This window comes from Podarcis pityusensis (assembly GCF_964106645.2).
Source record: "Podarcis pityusensis genome assembly, chromosome: 13".
Lineage (NCBI taxonomy): Eukaryota > Metazoa > Chordata > Lepidosauria > Squamata > Lacertidae > Podarcis > Podarcis pityusensis.
Window position 1 is genome coordinate 43,404,867 of NC_138038.1, and position 21,878 is coordinate 43,426,744.

The 21,878-nt window shown below is 45.4% G+C and overlaps 2 protein-coding genes across 3 annotated transcripts; both read right to left on the reverse strand.

Moving 5' to 3' along the window:
- Positions 1-852: 852 nt before the first annotated feature.
- LOC308461112 (uncharacterized protein) lies at positions 853-9,314 on the reverse strand. 2 transcript variants are annotated; one of them, XM_080977743.1, is made up of 6 exons: positions 9,158-9,310; positions 6,920-6,958; positions 4,657-4,953; positions 3,401-3,697; positions 2,300-2,395; positions 853-1,291 (listed from the first exon to the last, which is right to left on the reverse strand). In XM_080977743.1, the coding sequence occupies exons 1-5, from the start codon at positions 9,186-9,188 to the stop codon at positions 2,307-2,309; spliced, it is 753 nt and encodes a 250-aa protein (XP_080833869.1). In that variant the 5' UTR covers positions 9,189-9,310; the 3' UTR covers positions 853-1,291; positions 2,300-2,306. The 2 variants fall into 2 exon arrangements, with proteins under 2 accessions (XP_080833869.1, XP_080833870.1); XM_080977744.1 differs by lacking the exon at positions 6,920-6,958 and having other exon boundaries at positions 9,158-9,314.
- Positions 9,315-10,255: 941 nt separating this feature from the next.
- On the reverse strand, positions 10,256-20,594 carry LOC308461111 (immunoglobulin superfamily member 1-like). Its single transcript, XM_080977742.1, has 6 exons — positions 20,347-20,594; positions 18,112-18,150; positions 16,618-16,914; positions 12,926-13,222; positions 11,932-12,048; positions 10,256-10,909 (listed from the first exon to the last, which is right to left on the reverse strand). The coding sequence occupies exons 1-5, from the start codon at positions 20,375-20,377 to the stop codon at positions 11,939-11,941; spliced, it is 774 nt and encodes a 257-aa protein (XP_080833868.1). The 5' UTR covers positions 20,378-20,594; the 3' UTR covers positions 10,256-10,909; positions 11,932-11,938.
- Positions 20,595-21,878: the final 1,284 nt, after the last annotated feature.

Sequence of the window (21,878 nt, forward strand, 5' to 3'; positions counted from 1 at the left end):
TAGGAACGGTGGGATATACCGTATTTTTCGCTCTATAATACGCACCTAGTTTTTGGAGGAGGAAAACAAGAAGAAAAAAAATTCTGAATCTCAGAAGCCAGAACAACAAGAGGGATCACTGCGCAGCCTGCATTCGCTCCATAGGACACACACACATTTCCCCTTATTTTTTAGGAGGGGAAAAAGTGAGTCTTATAGAGCAAAAAATACGGTAAATGAAAAAATAAAATATAAAAAACTATTGCCAGTCAGCTACTGGAGACAGAGGCATCATCTTATCCTTCGCCTCAATCAGCCGAATGTCTTGGGTTGGCCCTGCATTTGAAATAGTTGTTTTTAAGAAAGATGGACTGCATCTTTAAGCTAAGTCAAGAAAAGGTGTGTGTGGGGGGGGAGGCATTTGCCTACCTCAAAGGTTAATTCAGTCACAGAGAGGCATTCTCTAGCTCATGTCATTCTGCGAAAGCACTGAAACAGCTGGTTTAAACATTGTGACTCAGCATTAGCTGAAGTCCATGACTCAGAATAGACCCATTTCAATGAAGGAACATGACTAATGTAAGCCCATTGAATTAAACGGGTCTACTCAGAGCACTCCTTTGTTGGAGACAACTTTCAACACATGACTTGGTGGCCAGCATTGCAAGTCATACAGTGGCCCAGAGCAGTTTCTCCCTTAGGCACAAACCAGCCTTGGCTTGTGAAGGATTTGCAGGGGCAGAGAGGAACCCAATAGGAATCCTGACAAAAGTGTGGGACATCTGTCTGTTTACTTTACACTCTTTCACCCACCTTGTGATGGGAAGGGGTTAAAAACTGGATCACCAGTGGCAGCCAGGAATGTATCTATGATTGTGGAATACAAACTGTATTTATTAGTATGCATATTTAGAAATAATTCATTAAAAAGAAGGGTTTGATTGAAAGAGAGCATGCTAGTTTCCCATAACAATGCTCAAAATCTATTTTAATTGAAACTACTGTGGTGCTGTTGATTTTTCCTTTCTCTCTCTTTTTTAAAAGAATATTAAAATTGTTTTGCTCAAGTTAATGGAATCGGTAATATGTGTTTACAAATGTAATAATGTCCGTAAAATGAAACACCATCAAAACAATCTCTTTTCATGATGGGAGGAACCAGGTTTTCCCTCTGTGAAATGTGATTTGTGGGGGAAGCCAGTTCATTTGATGAATGAAGCAATATATCGCAATCTGATTGAAGAGAAGCTGATAAGGGTAGAACTGCAATCAGCCAGGCAAAGGGGCTATTTCAGTCCTCTGCAGAGGAGACCTGAAAATGATTTTTTAAAATAGCAAGTGATGAGAGACTTTCCTGGATGATAACATCAGAGCAAAAATTCAACCCAGGAAGACCCTTTCCTTCCCCGACTCCAAATCCCGTGACATTTGTAGTGGAATGAGTTCAGAATCGGACCAATTCAGACAGATTTTGACTACACACAGTAGCAAAAATAATAACTTGAAGCGAGCGAGCGAGAGAGAGAGAGAGAGAGAGAGAGGCTAGTTTGGAGCCTGTGGTTTTCCCGCTACAGTCAAACCTTGGATCCCAAACACCTCCATTTTGGAACGGGTTGGCTCCCAAACGCCAAAAACCCGGAAGTAAATGCTCCGGTTTTTGAATGTTTTTCGGAAGCCGAACATCCGAAACGGCTTCCGCTTGAGGGCAGGAAGCTCCTGCAACCAATCGGAAGCCGTGCCTCAGTTGTCGAACATTTCAGAAGCCGTATGGGCTTCCAGAACAGATTACGTCTGACAACAGAGGTTTGACTGTATTACTGGGTTTCATCAGCCCTAACAACTAGCCATGCTGGCTGGGGGTTGGTGACGGATGGAGTTCAACTAGATCTGGAGGTTCCTCGCACCTGCTTCAGGGCTCTCCGCATCAAGACCGCCACTCTGAAATGGCCCTGGAAATGAAGAGGCGGCCACTGGAGACGAGACAACGCCACGCTGTATCCTTCCTATCAGATAACAATCTGGCTCCTACATTCTGAAGCAACTGTTCCAGACACCTGGAAGCCAGAGTGCAGTTTCCAGACTCAGTAGCACGTGCTACAGTGATATAATCTGGATGTTACGAAGATCTGAATGACTGTTGCCACGTATGTGTGTGTGTGTGTTTGGACTGGGGTGGCAGTGACGCCATTCTCTCCCCCGCCCACCCCAACCATAAAAAATGTTTTGGGCCACACCTGTCCCAAAGTACTCTTCCTAAAGTGTGGGGGGAAAGGAAATCCTTTAATCCATGGGGATTTTCTGCAGAAAGTGCATTACTTACCTGTGGTTTAAAAACAATAGTGGGAGATGAGGAAGATGAAGCTGTTGATGGTGAAGAAGGACCCGCCAATAGCCAACATCCGTTCCCATCTGGTGCCTAAGTAGACAAGGGGTAAAAGAGCTGTTGGCTACAGAGTACAATGAAAAGTTGCCACATTTTGCTGAGTAGGTCGGGTGCCATTTTTTCAGAATCAGATAAGGCTTCGTAATTCCGGTTTGGGCCTCAGAATGCCTATTAGTCATTTTGGCAGACTCCTATCAGTGAGATTGTTATCGAATTGCCCTGTGTGATTCATTGTTCCTATCTAATCCTGATCTCAAAACCTGAGAATTACATGAGCATGAGAGATAGCATTACGCATGCTTTCCCCAAAGACTGCCTGAGAAATTCAAGCAGCAGAAGGGAAGCGTTTATGAGGAATTACGATTCGGTAGGAGCTACTCCTTCCTCCTGGATGGAACATGGTCACCTGCTCTGCTCCTGGGTCTGATCTGGGGAGGGTAGATTGTTTTTTGGGAGGCCAAAGCCACCACTGACATAAGGAAGGGAGGAGGGTAAATGCATTATATGAATACGAATATTATTATTTATCTGTGTAGTGAAAGCCATCATGAAAAATACAGAAAATGAATGCATTACAAAGAATAAAATACACTGCACAGTTAAAATAACTATTAAAGGCAGGCATTCTGCCAGAAAAGATTTTGCTCCCTTGAAGAATTTAGCTTACCTGTCCCACAAGCTTTTTTCCTTAACACTGCCACCCTAAATGCAAAACAAGCACTTTTTCAGAAGTGTAGGGGGACCTGTCCCCTAATAAACAGCTAATCAAACACCTCTCACCTGGGATATTTAAATTTTTGAACAAGGCTGCTCTTAAGTCCTTGTAGATTGGGCAAACTACATTATAAGAGTTGCAACTATAGGAGCGTTTGCTTAAGCTTGTTTTCCCCTTCTCCCTCCCACTCTTCCCCCCCTAGGTAAGCCTGGGGGCAGGGTGGGTATTAATACTGTCCCCCCTGCCTGCCAAGCAGCTCTGGGAGAGCTTTTTTGGCAAAGGGGTGTAAATGCCATAAATAAATAAACAAACCCAAAGATTACCTGGTCCAACAACAGTGACAGGGTTACTCTTCTTCGAAATAACTTTCCGTCCAGAAAGAAGCACTACGTATCCACACCTGAAGAGTCCCACATTCTTGAGCTTCATGATGCTCATGTTGTAGATGTAGATGTTGCCGTATGAAGCCACAGCTGAGACGCTAATCCAGTCGCCATAAAACTGGAACTCCTTGAGATTCTTTGTTTCAGGTGGAGCTGAGCACACAAGGCTGACCAAATCTCCCAGGTTGTACTTGATGAGGTTGGGGTTCAAAGAGAGGGCTGGGGCTTCCGGGGCTTCTGGGAAAGAAAGATAAACACTCAAGGTTGAGATTCCTTTATGTAACGGAGCCAGCAGCTATACTAACTCCTCTATCCTGAAATATGCTTGCAATGGTTGGGTGGGAAGAGAGAAATTGAGAGAGGATGCAGATTCAGATGTCTGTTTTTAGGTTAATTTTTGACAAGGTGAAAGGACGCAAAGGTTGGGGAAGAAATCTCATCCAGTTGCATTTTCTGAAACCACATGCTAACCGAACCTCTCACACCCTTTGAAATTTGCAATGCACTTTTGCAGCCAGATAATCCATCTACATTCAGTTAATGGCTTGCAAAAAAACAGGCCTCTCAAATAACTTTACAGACAGGGAACTGTCAAAATAAGCACAGAGACTGCATAAATTGGTATTTTCTGCTACCTGGTGTGGTTAGGATTTGCTGCTGTAGTCCATGAAGTTCTGGCCAGGTTCTGCTGATCAGAGTTAATGCAATGGCTATTGCAGAGCATCCAGACTGGCCCAAGACAATTTGGCACCTGAGGCAAACCACAAAATGGTGTCCATTTCTCTAGTCCTAGTGAAGATCTACACAGGGAACATGGATGGGAACAGCACCTCCTATTCACCAAGAGACTGCTGTAGAGTTGGCATTGTGAGGCAGCAGCCAAGTAGGCGGCAGATCCAGCCCACAAGGAGGACACCACAGCTGTCATTGTGGACGCAGCAGTGGCTGACCCATTCTTGGGAGGCCAGATCTGCTGCCCCTATAGATTCTGCTGCCTGAGGGAGTCACCTCACATTGCCTCATGGGTAGGCTGGCCCTACAGAGCACCTCCTCTGAATACAGGTTGAATCTCCCATGCAGATCGAAAACTTTCCCTAGAACTGCTTCCCTGATGAAAGTAGAAGTCGGAAACTAATATATGCCCCAAGGGGTTTTCTGGCACAAAACCACTGATGTCCTAGGGACTAGAAACCTACCCTTCACTTGTAGAGAGATGGAGTTGCTTCGGGCAGATGTGACCTCTGTGTCAGCTTTCCCCATCCAGGAACCACAGCTGTAATTTCCCGTGTTGTTTGCTTCAGCCCTAAAAACCAGTCTGCCCTTTTGATAAGGGTCGGCAGCCATTTTGAGAATCTGTTGCCCGTCCTGATTGAAGAACCTGTATCCCTCCACCGTCTCGTTTGGGGAAGCTGAGCATATGAGCACAACCCTCTCGCCTTCAAAGTATTCAGGATAATTTGGCTGTACCGAGAGTTTGGGGGGTTGGAGAGCCCCTGGAAGAAAAGCAGAGGGGTCTCAGTGGCAGGCACAGAAGAGGAACCTGAAATGAATTGTCACAGTGTGGGGTGCTTTGTTTTATCCTTGTTCTTTTCCAAGTTACTCCACCCCCCCCCCACATGCTTCTTTAAAATTCTGCAAACCATGAGTTGCGTGTCGAGGTCCCCAGGTCCACCCCAATAACTCACACATCACACAGAAGTTTTTGTTTAAGATTTTTGGCATAATTTTGGCCACAACTTTATTAAAATACAAATTTGTTAGTGGTTGCGTAGGCATTGGTTGTGACTATCTGCCCCCACCATGGGGGACAGACTGACATTCCGCACGATGCGAAAGTCAGAATGGGGGAATACACTTGGGGGTTACGCGGAGCAGGGAACCTGCCCTCATCCCAAATGCAACCAGGAGCTCATTGCTATGGCCCGAGCCCCCTTGACAGAGTGGACAAGCAATAGTTAGTCCCCAATTCCTTTAACGGAATCTCTTGCAGCAGCAGCATTAGAGGGGCAGGCACAGCCAATCCATGCCCCTCAACCAACCAAACCATAAACCAATGCCTAACCGCCAACCTTACAAGTTGTGACGATTTGCTATGCAGTAGGCAAAAACCAAATGGCCCCAGTCAATCAGCCAGATGGACAAAATTCCTACCAGGCCCCCGCTCCAAAGCAGACGACCCCATGACAGGCACAGCAAGGTCAAAACGAACAACCCTATTCTAGGGAGGGAGGGACGGGCAATCTGATGCACGGGCGAAAAGAGGAAGCTCTAGCCTCGTGCAAGGAGTTTTACTATTTCTGGCTGTCAATCAAAAAATGGCAACATTAACTTCTTCCCAACAACAAGGGAAGCCCCAATCGTATCAGTGGCCAACAATCAATTAGCCCGCCCCCCAACTTTGGAGTGTCCTGGCAGCCCCCACCGCAACACGTGCTCTCCATGAAGGAGAACACGCTATGCAGACCAGATCCCTTACAGAATGCTCCATTCCATTTCTCCCCCTCGTGCTTTTCCTGAAATATTTTATTATACTTCTGCAAACGTGAGGTTCCCCCAATGCCTGCTGGTAACTTCCCTTTTTCTGGTGTCGTTTTCGCTATATTAGGACCCACACATGGAGAGTCAGATCACTGTTAGTATATAGAATTCTATTACAATACATAAGCTGTCCTGGGAATTAGAAGCTTTCTACAGTCTCTTCATGGAAAGTTGGAGCAACATTGCACAAAAATGAGGAGGAAGACTAAGGTGGTGGGATTCGGGACTGTACCACTTCAGACTACAGGTGTGGGCAGTGATATTTTGGAATATCCCCTATAAGAACTCACTGAATGTACTCATCAGAATACAACAGGTAAAACTGTGGTAAACCAAGTGAGCATACACCACACTTTTCCTCACCTCACAACAACCTTGTAAAGTAGGTCAGGCTGAGAGTTAGTGCATACCCCACAACATTTCTCCAATGAAAATAGGGACATCCTAAGGAAAAGTGGGACATTCCAGGATCAAATCAGAAACCAGAACAGCTTCTCTGAATCAGGGACATATCTGGAAATTTGGAGGGTCTGTTACTGATTGGCCCAACATCACGCACTGAGCTCCACGGCTGGAGAAGGAATTTGAACCTGGATATCACAAGTCCTACTCCAGGGGGCAGTGGGAAACTTTCTGGCATCACAGGCCAGATCTTTATCAGTATCAGCCTTGTGGGTCACATTTGACAAGTGGAATTTGATTTTCCTCACAGTGTGATTTTTGCAATAAAAATGTTAAAATTCGCTACTTTTATGCTGTATGATCAGCAGAGGATAGTGGAAGTTGTCGTCTAAAACAGCTGGAGGGCACCAGGTTGGGGAAGTTGGCTCTAAGAGTTGAACAAAAGAAAAGTGTTCTCCTCTAGAGACACTCTTGTCTTCTCCACATCAACAACTCATTGTGGAGATGTTGGAATGTTACCTGCAGATGATGCTGGCTGTAGAACAACATGAGGGAAAACTGAAAGAGAGAAGTAAAAAGGAGGGATGAGGCATGTTTAATAGGCCTGGAAGTTTGAACTGATTTGATCTGAAGATTATTTACATGTTAGATTTATGTCAAGGGAGCACATGTAAGGTTCATTGGGAGGCTCCCATCCAAGCACTGACCAGACTCTGGGACCTGCATAGCTTCAGGAAGGCTGCAGCATCAAATCCCTATGCATTATTCAGCCCCCACAAAACAAAACTATGTTGTCAACATTACGGGGGGAAAGATAATTATGGTAAAGAGCATAGTATAAACAAAAATCACATTCTTGAAATAAGTACAAAACACATCACAAATCAGTAGGTCCGATAAATTAAATGTCAAGTATGCTGAATCAGCCCCCTAGGAAAGATGGATGAGTTTTGATGATGCTGGAGGTGTCTGCCTGATGTTTTCTGGCACTTCAAAAGGACAGGTGCTACCACACTCAGGTGTCCTTTTCTTAGCGCATGTAAGATGAACCTCATGAGCATAAGGCACTACTAAGAGGGCCTCTCCCAAGTATCGCAGTGACTGGACATAACACAGGAATGGTCCGACTGAGAAGTTCAACTTTGCAGGCTTTGGCTGCACCATATGGGTGTTACCAATTGGTGTTACCAATTAAAGAGTGTTAAAGCACATACCCAAGTCTTATCCACCAAGGCAATCCTTACACACTTTTGCTCTGATGTTCCTAAAAAGAAGAGACCTCTAGCCAGGCTCTCGATTTTCTTTAGGAGGGATGAGCAAAGCTCCCACAGTGCCCCCTTATGGACTCTCTGTCTCCTCCTGTATGGGAAGAGGGTGTCTCTCAGTGGGCTCTCTTCCTCCCTCTGCCCAAATCACTGCTGCCCATTCCAGTTGCCTCTGAGCCTCATCCACATTACCACCCAGAGGAGAAGCACAAGGCAGGTGGGAGGCACTGCTGTCAATCCCTCACTGTTGTTGTTGTTGCTTGCTTGTACAGCGATAGTGGGTGAACGCTGGCAGTGATAGCAAGGCAGAGGAGGACCAGGTATGCTGAGCCCTAGAGAATGTCAAGTGTAAGAGGCTCCATAGCCCCCCCTCCTCTTTCTGTGTGTGTTTATTATTCTGACAGAAAGGATGACGAGGGTAGAAATAACAGACTTGTATATTTGCATACATACCATGACATAGTCCAGGATGAAAGATGAGCATTTATGGTTACTAGCTGCTTCTCATTACTCAGCTGTTAAGTTCTGCTTCGCACATTTCCACATCTGTTTCTAGCCCCCCCAATCCTCATGAAATTTCAGGAGTATTTTAGTTTCTCTTAATATGCAGCATTTTCTGTATCCAATTAACTTAATATGCCTTTTTGTGGAAAACGGTTTTCAATAATATGATGCATTTTGCATGATTCTCCCCTCCACGTTTATTTTTATATACATGCATTCATAAGAATGCTTACATGCATATTGTACGCATGTACTTTTGCACGCGTAGCTTGGCTGCAGAACTGCCCTTCAAAATTTGGAAAATGTGAATTTTGAAGGATGGTTGTGTTTCTGTTTCATGTCTTGTTTGGGAACATGTGAATTAGGTCGGTTCACCTATTAACATGAACTGAATTTAAATTCTCAGCTATCGCTAGTGAGGATGCAACTGAGAAGTCTGTTTGCCCTCCTCGGGCGGGCTGGCACTGAACTGAATTTAAATTCTCAGCTATCGCTAGTGAGGATGCAACTGAGAAGTCTGTTTGCCCTCCTCGGGCGGGCTGGCACTGTATCTCATTTGTGAACTGGCCTCTAGCAGGCTGGATCATCCTCCTGCTGCCATAATGGCCAATTTAGGGAGCAGGAATTTAGGGGGCATTCCACTGGGCACAATGCCAACTGGCCAGTAGTGACACTTGGCGCTATGCCCAGGGAAAGCTTAAATACCTGCAGGGCCGTGATATTGTGCACACACACCACTTGAATGGCAATGCCCATCAACTTGGGGGGTGGCCCCCTCAAATATTTTGTTGGGGGGGTCCAAAGACCCCTCACCTCCTAGGAGTTGGCTCCTATGGGTCAGAGCGTGTTCTCAGCAATTGCTAGCCCTGAAGCCAGTTTAAAAATTTATCAATATGATTCTTTTATGATGGATCAAAGCAGGAATTAAAATCCAGGAGAAAGGAGTGGTAGAAGAAGAGGTTGGGGGAGAAAGAAAGTAGCAACATACCTAGCATGGGAACCAGAAGAATAACCTCCATGTTGAGAAGGATCTCTCTCCACCTGGACTGCACCTCCTTGGAAACTTGGTATCGCCAGTTTTTATATCACCCTTCCTCTCCAAGGCAGACCCTTAAAGTGTCTTTACAGGAGGGTGGAGGAACATCAGTGAAGCCCATATTTGCATAATCGCCCAGAGGGGAAATGCAGTCATTATTGGGGAAAGAGCCATTGGACTGAGGGACTTTGCTGCCTAAAATAGAAAATGGAAATAGGTCCAGCCAGACTAGAGGAGTCAGCACTTGACCTGCTAACTGCATTGATAATTCCTGTTTTGTTCGTGTGCTCAACACATGATCTGCTCCACCCAGCAGAAATGCAGAGAGAAGAGGTTTTGTTGCAGGAGAGAATTGGAGCCAGTGGAGGCTGGTGCATTGGGGCAAATGGGTCACTGCCCCACCAAACTTACCTTGCTGTTAGCCAGGCTCCACCTGCCTGCCACCTTAGTTCCAATCAATCCAGTGGGAGATCCATTTTTGATAGACTAACTCAGTCTGACACTTCCAAACTTGCTTGTTTCAGTCCAGAACACAACCCCCCAGTCAGATGACACATTTTCCCAGATTTTTCTTGAGTGAGTGTGTGTGTGCATAGCAGACAATAGTGAGATGGACAACGTGGTATTTGGTGGAAAGTGAACTGCTGCAAAATGCTAGCAGTGCTGAGTGTGATGAAGACAGCGCAGGCATTACTTTTTAAACCTTTTCATGCACAATGAAAAAGGGGAGTGAAGAGTGGATCACCAAACAGCAGCCAGGAATATGTCTCTGATTGCAGAATACTATCTGTATTTATTAGTAGGCATTGTAAACCACCCTGGGATCTTCAATGTTAATAATGTTAATAATAATATGTTGTTAATAATAATAATAATAATAATAATAATAATAATAATAATACTTAGAAAGAATCCAGAAAGAGACATGTTTGTTTGATAGAGAGCATGCTCATTTCCCATAGTGACACCCTGTCTAGTTTCATTGCAACTATTGTGGTACTGATATTTCTTTCTTTCTTTCTGTTGTTGTTTTTAGCAAAATGATTATAATAATAATGTAAAAATTGTTCATGTTTATTGAGGGAGTGAAATATATTTACAAATGTTAGGGCTGATCTAGGTGTATCAGACAGCCACTAATACTGAGAGGAGAATGTTGAAAAGAAAAGTACAAGTTTCAAAGCAATTGTCCCAAAGTTTGGAAGGACCTGAGTTGTTGTAGTCATTGCTTTCAATGAATTGGTTTTTTTTTTCATTTAAAAAAAGGAGGAGGGGGGAAGCCGCATGTTAGAGCAGGGATCAGGAAACTGGCTGAAGCTGATGGAAATTGAAATTCAACAACATTGCAGGGCCAGAAGGTCCTCATTCCTGTGACAGGTTTACACAACAAAATGATTGTTCAAAGCCATCAATTTTCCCCCCTCCCCTGAAACAATTGCTGCAGCAAGTCACTTATAATATGTGATAAAGCCTGTAGAGACAGAGCAATCAAAAAGATTTCCACTGCAAATGTCATGCCCCAGAACTTGGTTTCCACCCCACAGCCCTCTGTTTGTGCTCTTTTGTGGAAGATGGATCCAGATTTCTCCTCCTGGTTATGTGATTTATGGAGGAAGCTGGCTCATTTGGTGAATGATGAAGAGCTGAGGTCAGACCACCATCAGTCGGGCAAAGAGGACTATTACAGTCACCTGAAGAGGAGACCTAAAAATGATTTTAAAAATAGCAAGAGATGAGAGGCTTCCCTGGATCATAACTTCAAGGCAAAGATGCAACCCAGACCAACCATTTCCCTCCCTAACTCCCAGTTTTGTGGTGCTTAAGGTGGAATGTTTTGGGAATGTGACCAGTTCGGATAGATAAATAAATAAATAATAAATAAGTTTGCTAGAGAGGTGGTGGGACCCAGGCTGGTTTAGATATAAAGGTAAAGGGACCCCTGACCATTAGGTCCAGTCGCTACCGACTCTGGGGTTGTGGCGCTCATCTCGCTTTATTGGCTGAGGGAGCCGGCGTACAGCTTCCGGGTCATGTGGCCAGCATGACTAAGCCGCTTCTGGCGAAGCAGAGCAGTGCACGGAAACACCGTTTACCTTCCCGCCAGAGCGGTACCTATTTATCTACTTGCACTTTGACGTGCTTTCGAACTGCTAGGTGGGCAGGAGCAGGGACCGAGCAATGGGAGCTCACCCTGTCGCGGGGATTCGAACCACCGACCCTGTGATTGGCAAGTCCTAGGCTCTGTGGTTTAACTCACAGCGCCACTCATGTCCCAATGGTTGAGATATAACTATCCCTATGTCATGATCCTGAATCCTTTGCCACACAGAAAGCCGCAGAGGCAATGCCCCCACTCCCCGCAGCCTCCACAGGTGGTGAGAAAGTGATCCTGGAATGTCATGGTCAATCGAGGAAGACATCTCTGGGCTCTGTCAGGGATGGATAACCTGTTGCCACCTAGATGTTGCTGGGCTTCAACAGCCAGCAAAGCCAATAATCTGGGATGGTAGGGGACATAGTCCAGCAACAGTTCCTCATCTCTGCTTTGCATGATGGAAGGCTCAAGTCTTCGAAGGCCTCAAGGCCACCATCACACATCTAACACCACAGTGGTTTTCAGTGAAACTGAATCATCTTAAACCCTTACTTCAACCACAAAAAATGTATTGGGCCACACCTGCTCCAAAGTACATATTAGAAAGGAAATGTTTACTCATTTCAATTACCTGTGGTTTAAAAACACAAGTGGGAGATGAGGAAGATGAGGCTGTTGATGGTGAAGAAGGAGCCACCAATGGCCGCCATCCGTTTCCAGCTGGAAAAGTTGTCTAAGTTCCCGTTGACTAAGAAAAAGAGTTTCTGGTTACAGAGTGTAATGAAAAGATGCCACATTTCACCGAAGTTGGGTTCTCTTATTCAGAATCAGATAAGACTTTGTGGATATTGGTTTGGACAATCCAATGCTTCTTAGTCATTTTGGCAGACGCTCCGAGTGTTATTTCTACAGAATCTCGCCATGTGATTTCCATTTCTTATCAATTCCTGATCTCGCAACCAAATCTATGGAAGATAGGTTTGCAAGAGAGATAGCATTGCCCCATTCCCTGCTTTCCCCACGGCCAGCTGGAAAAATCCAGTCAAAGGTTTGTGCATCTGTGATGGAAGGGAACCATTTCTAGTGGGGATTGTCAAATGCAACTCAAGCAGCATGTCTGGGAAATAACTGTGTGGTAGAAGCTGCCCTACTCTCCTGGCTGGCCATTGGCTCTGTTCTCACATGTGATCTGTGGAGGAAGAGTGCTTCAAAACAAAGTGTGTTCTTTATCAACGAGAAGACAACAAGGAGTCACCAGTGAAGAATTCCTTTTGTTAACTTCGCAGTAAGATCTGCAACTTTAAGAACTTTTATTTCAGCTTGCATTTTCCTTCTCCCTTTGACTCCCTTTTTCTTTGCATGTCATGACTTTTTTATTTTTGGATTGTAAGTCTGAGGGCAGGGCCCACCTTAATATTGATCTTCCCCCCTCCCAAGCAGCCCTGAGAGCCTTTATTGGCTAAAGGCAGGTAAATAAATAAATTAGATAGATGACAGATGGATAGATAGATGATGATGATAGATGATAGATAGATGATAGATAGATAGATAGACAGACAGATAGATGATAGACAGACAGACAGACAGATATAGATAGATGATAGATAGATAGATCTGGAGATTACCTGTTTGAGCAATGGTGACAGAATTACTCTTCTTTGAAATAACTTTTCTTCCAGAGAGGTCCACTACGTAGCCACACCTGAAGCTCCCCACATCTTTGGGTTCCATGATGCTCATGTTGTGAGTGTAGACATTGCCATATGGAGGCACAACTGATATTTCCTCTTTGTCACTATAAAACTGGAACTCCTTGACTTCCTTTCTTTCAGGCGGAGCTGAGCACACAAGGCTGACATTATCTCCCAGGTTGTACTCAAGGAGGCTGGGGTTTAAAGAGAGGGAGGGGGCTTCCGGGGCTTCTGTGAAAGAAAGATAAATGCCCATGGTTGAGATTGCTTCGTGTAACACAGAGACAGCGGCTAGCTAAACTCCTCCACCCTGAAGTATGCTTGCAATGGTTGGGTGGGTGGAGAGAGAGGGTGGGAAGACATCAGATTTTAGGCTTGCATTGAAATAATTGAAGGGTGGAGGAGAAATGTGATTTAGTTCCTATTTAAAGGTGAACCTAACTGATTTGCAATTTCTAAAATGACAGAAAAACTAAAACACAGCCACACTTCTCTGAATTATGAACTATGCAGAACTGGCCAAACTGACATACAAACTGTGAGATAAGGACAACTGTGACTTTAAAGAAGAATGGGAACTTTTCACAAATTACATAAAAAGACAACAAAATGAATTGGACTCCTTGGCAGATTTTGAATAAACATACATAGATTTACTGATTGATAACATGGTAGATAGATAATGTGAGGATTTGTACAATTTTATAACATGCAGAGAATAATATGGGTTGAGAAATCAGAGAGAGGAGCTGAGAGAAGTCTGGGGGGGAGGGAGGCTTTGAGGGGAGACAGGGGGGAAATAATGAATATGATATGTTTTGATATGTTGTTATGTTGAAATTGCTAATAAAAACATTAAAAAAATAAATAAAGGTGAACCTAACTGATTTGCACTTTCTAAAACTACAGAAAAACTAAAACACAGCCACACTTCTCTGAATTTTGAAATGCGGTTCTCTAGGCAAGGGATGTGTACAAAAATACATAGATTAGGGCAAAGTGTGCCTAAAGATGCAGATAAAGACCAACATCTTGGGTCAGGATGTCACCAGCACTCCATGCATCAGCACTGGTGACTATACACTTGAGATAGTAGACAGTGTTGGATTCCACTTGGGTTCCACCATAATCAGCGTATTGGCATGGCAGCTATGGCAAAGGCTCACCTCTCCGAAAGGGTATGGGAGAATGTGATGCTAGCGTCCAATACCAAGATAAAGGTCTATCAGGCTTGAGTGTTGAGAATGGTGCTTTATGGAAGTGAGCTGTGGGCAACTTACAGCCATCAGCAGCGGTGCCCCAATGCCTTCCACATGCACTGTGTCAGGAGGATTTTGGGTATCACATGGCAGGATAGAATTCCAAACAAAGATGTGCTCTCCCAAGCCCACATTCCCAACATGTTCACACTCCTGTCTCAGAGTTGCACTAAAATGTTCCTATCCAACTTTGTACGTACAATGAAAGGGATCTGGGGGTTTTATTCAATGCTAGCACTACTCAGAATAGCTAATTAACACGGCTCATTTGGGCTCATTAAATAGTTGGCAACAACCCGGAAATTTGAATTTGAAGCTTAGCAGGAAAAGAGTCAAAAGGAGCATTCAGGTTGCATAACCTAGCCTTTGCTGCCACTTAGTGGTTTTGCTGCTCCTTTCCACATTTTCCCAACAAGTTTAGTTTCTTTTCACCGAAACTGATAACTAAGAATGAAAGTAATTGCCTAAACATTTTTTATTTGGGCGGCTGGGAAACTTCCTGCAAACTCAGTTTCTCTTCTCTGCAGTAAAAAAATTGAAAACATAAAAAAGGACTAATATTCACCTAAGTCATACTTAGTGTGCAGAGGCCATTGAGCTCTTGAGAGATTATTCCAGTTAGAGAAGCACATATATATACAGCAAAGCTTCCTTCCCTCCATCATATTGACGGGGGCACCTTGCAGGCACAACACTTCGGCACTGTTTTTTTCTGCTGAAAATAGCCACCTGAAGCTATAATTTTCCCAAAAGGTTATTATAACAGTGGTACCTTGGGTTACATACGCTTCAGGTTACATACGCTTCAGGTTACAGACTCCGCTAACCCAGAAATAGTGCTTCAGGTTAAGAACTTTGCTTCAGGATGAGAACAGAAATCATGTTCCAGCGGCGTGGCAGCAGTGGGAGGCCCCCATTAGCTAAAGTGGTGCTTCAGGTTAAGAACAGTTTCAGGTTAAGTACGGACCTCCGGAACGAATTAAGTACTTAACCCGAGGTACCACTGAAATTTTTTTGCTTTATTTTTGCAGCAAATGAGTGCATTTGCAATACGTTTGTTCATTCTACACTTTCAGGGCTACAAAAGTACAGAAAGGGTCCTCCTTAAAGTGTGTTAGATAACAGTGAGAGGTTCCCCCACCCGAAAGCTAATAGTGTATATGTGTGTTTGCCTGATTTTTGCTGAGATTGTTTCTAGGGAGGGAAAGATTAAGCTGATGGCTGCCACCTTCCACCCAAGGCATTTATTTTGTTCTTTATTTTAAACCTGTGATTTGCCAGTGTGGTGTAGTGGTTAAGAGCGGTAGTCTCGTAATCTGGGGAACCGGGTTCGAGTCTCCACTCCTCCACATGCAGCTGCTGGGTGACCTTGGGCCAGTCACACTTCTGTGAAGTCTCTCAGCCCCACTCACCTCACAGAGTGTTTGTTGTGGGGGAGGAAGGGAAAGGAGAATGTTAGCCGCTTTGAGACTCCTTAAAGGGAGTGAAAGGCGGGATATCAAATCCAAACTCTTCTAATCATGCCATTTGTATTCTGCATAGTTATCCACCTCTACCCCACCTGGGTCTAAACCACAGAGCCTAGGTAGGGCTTGCCGATCGGAAGGTCGGCAGTTCGAATCCCCACAATGGGGTGAGCTCCCATTGTTCAGTCCCAGCTCCTGCCAGCCTAGCAGTTCAAAAGCACGTCAAGTGCAAGTAGATAAAGGATAGTAAATGGTGTTTTCATGTGCTGCTCTGGTTCTCCAGAACCAGTCTTAGTCATGCTGGCCACATGACCCGGAAGCTGTCTGCGGACGAACGCCGGCTCCCTCGGCCTATAGAGCGAGATGAGCGCACAACCCCAGAGTCGTCCATGACTGGACCTAATGGTCAGGGGTACCTTTAGTTTTACCTTTACCCCACCCTGAGCAAGGCTGTAGGTTTCTAACACTGGGGTCCCCAGACTTTCTGGGTCCAGGCTCACATTGGGAAATGACAATTTCTTAGTCATGAGCAGCAGCAACAACAACAAATCCCATTTCACAGGGGAGGAATGGACAATGTCTAGAAACTCTATCCCCCCCCCCCCCCAAAGCCATGCAAAATATCTACATGTGTACCAAAACAAAGCACAAACAAAAGAAACAGGCCACCGGCTAGCAATGAGGACACCCCCAGCCAAACAACCCACTTAAAAAAGAAAGAATGATAAAACTGGGAGGGCATGGGCCCTTGTCAGTCATCAAGAGGGGTGTCAGAGGACAACAAATTGGGGACACCAGATGTAGCAAGTGGCAGAGGAGAAGAAAATGAATCGGACAGATCATCACTAAGGCTTCTCAGCATTGGAACAGGCCACCAACGTCCCAGGAACTAGAAACCTACCTTTCACTTGTAGGGAGATGGAGTTGCTTCGGGCAGATGTGACCTCTGTATCAGCTTTCCCGATCCAGTAACCACAGCTGTAATTTCCCATCTTGCTCATTTCAGCCCTAAAAATCAGTCTGCCCTTTTGATAAGGGTCGGCAGCCATTTTGAGAATCTGTTGCCCGTCCTGATTGAAGAACCTGTATCCCTCCACTGTCCTGTTTAGGAAAGCTGAGCATATGAGCACAACCCTCTCGCCTTCAAAGTATTTGGGATAATTTGTCTGTACCGAGAGTTTGGGTGGAGGGAGAGATCCTGGAAGAAAAGCAGAGGGATCTCAGTGGCAGGCAAACTAGTGGAACCCGAAACGAACTGTCACAGTGTGGGGTGCTCTGTTTTAGCCTTGCCCTGTTCCAGGTTACTCCACCCCACCCCACATACTTTTAAAATTTATTTGTGTGTTTCTGCAAACTGTCTTATTCAGCCCAGCTCTGCTTCAGGACTTTTCATTCCATCCCCTCCCCTCCTAAATATATATATTTTTTACTTCTGCAAACCTTGCAGTTTTCCCCAAGCATGCCAGCAGCTTTGCTCCTAAACATGGGTACAGTGGTACCTTGGGTTACATACACTTCTGGTTACAGATGCTTCAGGTTACAGACTCCGCTAACCCAGAAATAGTAACTTTGCTTCAGGTTGAGAACAGAAATCGTGCTCCGGCAGCGTGGCAGCAGCAGGAGGCCCCATTAGGTAAAGTGGTGCTTCAGGTTAAGAACAGTTTCAGGTTAAGAACGGACCTCCAGAATGAATTAAGTACTTAACTCAAGGTACCACTGTATATGGGGACGCGGGTGGCGCTGTGGGTAAAAGCCTCAGCGCCTAGGACTTGCCGATCGAAAGGTCGGCGGTTCGAATCCCCGCGGCGGGGTGCGCTCCCGTCGCTCAGTCCCAGCACCTGCCAACCTAGCAGTTCGAAAGCACCCACGGGTGCAAGTAGATAAATAGGGACCGCTTACTAGCGGGAAGGTAAACGGCGTTCCGTGTGCTGCGCTGGCTCGCCAGATGCAGATTGTCACGCTGGCCACATGACCCAGAAGTGTCTGCGGACAGCGCTGGCTCCCGGCCTATAGAGTGAGATGAGCGCACAACCCTAGAGTCTGTCAAGACTGGCCCGTACGGGCAGGGGTACCTTTACCTTTACCTACCACTGTATATGTTTCATTTTACCTACATAAGGATTCACACTTGGAGGGTGACTTCGCTTTTATAATACACAATGATGTTGCAAAAGTGGGGTGGAGGTAGCACTGGGGTTTGTAAGTTTGGTACAGTTTGCTTCTGGAAAGTACCCACGTATAAGAGTGAAGTTACTAGCATACTTGGGGGATCTACAAAGCAGCCGGAGGGGGTGCTGGGTTGCTAAAAGAGCACAAAAGAGACAAGGATTCTCCTCTAGAGACACTCTGGTCTTCTCCACATCAACAGCTCACTGGCAAGAAGTTGGAATGTTACCTGCAGATGATGCTGGCTGTGGAACAAGATGCAGGAAAACTGAAAGAGAGAAATAAAAAAGGAGGGATGGAACTGGTTAAATAAGCCTGGATGATTATTTACATGTTATATTTGACTCAAGGGAGCATATGTATTAGGTAGGCTCCCATCCAAGCATTGACCAGACCCCAGACCTGCATAGCTTCAAGAAGGCTGCAACAATATATCCCTTTAGACCTTAGCTTTAGGTCTTCAGCCAATGGGTCTGTACCCACAGGTCGGCTGCACGGCCACGCCAGGCGGGTCACAGAAAAACTGCCATCTCCACGCAAACCCTTCAGTCCAACCTGGAGGCTGCAGTCTTTTATTCCCCTTTCTTATGTCTTACCTTCCAACTTCTTCCGATGCAAAGCTGGAAGAGGACGTGTTCCTGGGAGACTCACATGACACGTGCCTCACAAGATATTGTACCGTGCCTCCAAAGCATGACTTTTTGGGAGCTGTGTGGGGCCGTGGCCCCGGGAAAAGTGTTTCTTTGAGGTGAGAGCGTGACAGATCATGACACCCAAAATGGCCACAGAGGTTATGTGAGAAAATACAGGATGTGTCCAGGGCACTTGGAAGGTATGTTGTATGAGAGAGTTCCCTCTTTATTTTGCACCAGCCCAGCCTTGCTCCCACATAGTGGAAACACGCTGCCTGGCTTGAGAAGAGGCTATTTAACTGACTATTGCAGCCTCACTGAATCATATACAGCTGGTTGTGGTGTGAAGCCTAGAAGCCACAGGACTCAACTGTATAGAAAAGAAGCACTGGAATGGTTGCAGCTGTTGGTGGTGAAACACTCAGGGAGCAATGAATCCAGGCAGCCCCAATTCTAGAGATGTGAGGGTTTATTCACCAGTAAAGACTGCTATTCAATGACTTCTATTTGCTTGGAAAAGAAGGATTGGGTTGGGGGGAAATGGTGTGGAGATTCTAGCTGAACTTAATGGGCAAACATGCCTAAAATACTGGATAAGATGAAATTGTTGCTTTGTGTAGTTATGTCTGAACTCTACCTATGTTCAGTCCTGTTGAGGTTTTTATATCTCCTCCCCTCTCCACTTCTGCCTGTATTATGTTCTGAGGGTACTGAGAGAGGAAAAAAATCAGTTTTATTTTCTGTACATCTGAGTTCAGGAAAGTTGATACATGGAGAGGGCAGGCAGACCGGCAGTTGTGAGAAAGGGGGGGAAAGGCATCCACAGAAGATGTAAAAAAGAAAACAAAACCTACAGGAAAGGGGAAGGAAATGCAGCTCACCAGGGAGAGAGAACCTTAGTAATTGTAATTAAATTAACATACAAATCCTATGCATGTCTACTTAGAAGTAAGGCCTATTTATTTTAATTGGACCTGTTCTCAAGTAAGTTTGCATCTTTAATATTTCAGTGTTGATTTGGAATCAAGGTTAGTTTTATCTAGTTGCTTTTAAAAAGAATTATAAAATGGCATTATGTAGAAAAAGGAGAAAAAAGCTTTTTGTTTGTTATGGAACTACCCGAATATGTTGCTTCAGTGTAGCAGAATCTGGGAAGTTTCCTCAAACTTCAACCAAGGAGCAACAAATAACAACTGCCGTCTGTATTGGGTGCTGAGGGTGATGAACCTTCCCAGAAACCCTGTTCATTTTTATTTCAGGAAAGCTGATATTAGGAGGGGTCCTAAATGACAGAGAGGTGAATTAAAGGCAGCAGTGAAGATGACACGAGATGGAAGAAAGTGAGCAAAGGAAGAAGGGAAATGAGAGGGAGATAAAAAGGCAATAATGAGCAGGTGAATTGAAGTAGAAGGCTGAAGTACAGAAAAGTTTGAGAAGGTAGAGAGAATGTAGAAAACAGTATGAGTGGAGAGGAAGTGGAAACAGGAAGATTGTGAAAGTTGAGATGACCGCAAGTGACAACAGAGAAAGAACAGGAAAAGTGGAAGGTGAGAGGAGAAAGGAGAGAGAAAACAAAGACAAGGCAGGCGATGAAGGACAGAGAGTGAAAGAAGATAAGAAAAGAGAAAGATGACAGCAGTTGACAGAGAAAGAAAGGAAGTGAAGAAATTTATAAAAAGCAATAGACCCTTTTCCTCTGAGGCAGCTGGTGTGTTTGTTGCTGCCGTTATCGCTCATTCTTGCCAGTGCTTCTCTATTCAAATATGGTAAGTGGACAGAACAGAGCAGAACAGGACCAGAGGCTGGGGTTATCAGAAAGTAGCAAGACATACCTAGCACAGGAACGAGAAAAAGAACTTCCATGTCGAGAGGGGTCTTTCTCCACCTTGATTCCACCTCCTTGGAAACTCTCCTTCGATATCTCTAGCTTTGAATATGGTCTTCCCCTCCAAGGCAATCTCTACAAGAGTCTTCTACAGAAGCTCAGAGAACGAGCAGGGAAGCACGTCTTTTCACAATCACCTTACTGGGAAGTCTAAACTGATCTCAGCTGCTGGACCATGGGAACTTACTGCTCAAAAGAGAAACTGGAAATGGTTTGGCCAGAATGGAAGAGTCAGCAGACAGTATGAGCTGTCAGCCACTTTAGTATTTCCTGTTGTATTGCTACACCCAGTAAATTGGACATTGCTCCACCAAGCTCAGCTTGCCATCAGTCATCCCCCACCTTACTTCCAGCTGGCTGTCACTGGCTGTCAGCCGTTACCTCCTTAGTCTCAATGTAGTTATCTCCATCTATTGCGTGGACAGGCGGAGTCCCCAGATCCCGAGCGGTCTCCCCCCCCCCCCGTCATGTGGAATAATGACTCAAGACAACGTGCTATGGGGTTAAATTGGCCACAACTTTATTAAATTTCAAATGTGGGTAGACCTTGGCTCAGGCATTGGGCGTTCTCCCTCCCCAGTCCCCAGCCGGGGACCTAGGGAGCATCAGGGTTATCCAGTGTGTGTGTGGGGGGGGGGTGGGCCGGCCCTGGAGAACATATGTTCAAGCAGAGATAGCCACCCCTGTTACGCCACCGCCGCAGGGGAGAGCAATGATGACCTTTCGGCGTACTGTCAAAGCCTCACTTCAGAAACCCCTTTAACGGGGAACCCTGGTATCGCCGCCGCAAAGAGGAAGATGGACTAAAGGATTCCGCCCAAGGCCTGATACCGCCAAAGTTGTGACGTTTTGCTACGGGAAAGGCGAAACCTGCCAATGCAGGGAAATTCCTTTCCGGCCCTTTAACAGCGACCTTAACGTAGCAGCGCCCACATACCTGTGAAGAAAAGTTAACCTGCAAAACCTGTGAAGAAAAGTTAACCTGCAAAATAAGACATTAACTGAGGGTGGGTAGGGTGGGAGAAGCTCTGGAGCCAAGTGAGGATTCCCAGGTAAGATCCTCCCTCTATTGCGTGGGCAGGTAATCCCTCCCCCACCTGGCCTGGTCTCCTTGGCAACGCTTCCCCCAGGTGGGATTGGACAACTGACTGAGGTAGGCGGAGACCTCCAGGTATCCCACCTGAGGGAAGGCAAAGCCAAGCCTATGCTGTTGGAGCCGCTCCAGATCTAGGGGCTGCGCGCGTCCACGCAAAGGGCACCCCCCATTTTAAGCAGGGAGCAGTCATTATTGGCTCTGGCTCCTCCAGCAATAGACTCTGACTCCACCTACTGTTGGTCTCCTTGCTTTCTGCCCGATCAGCCCCAATGGGCACCAACCTTCACTGACTGAGACAGTTTTACATACCAACTGTAGATCCAGGGCATGTGAGAATGTCAAAGTGCTGGATCAGACCAAGGTCAACCACCTTGCACTTTGGA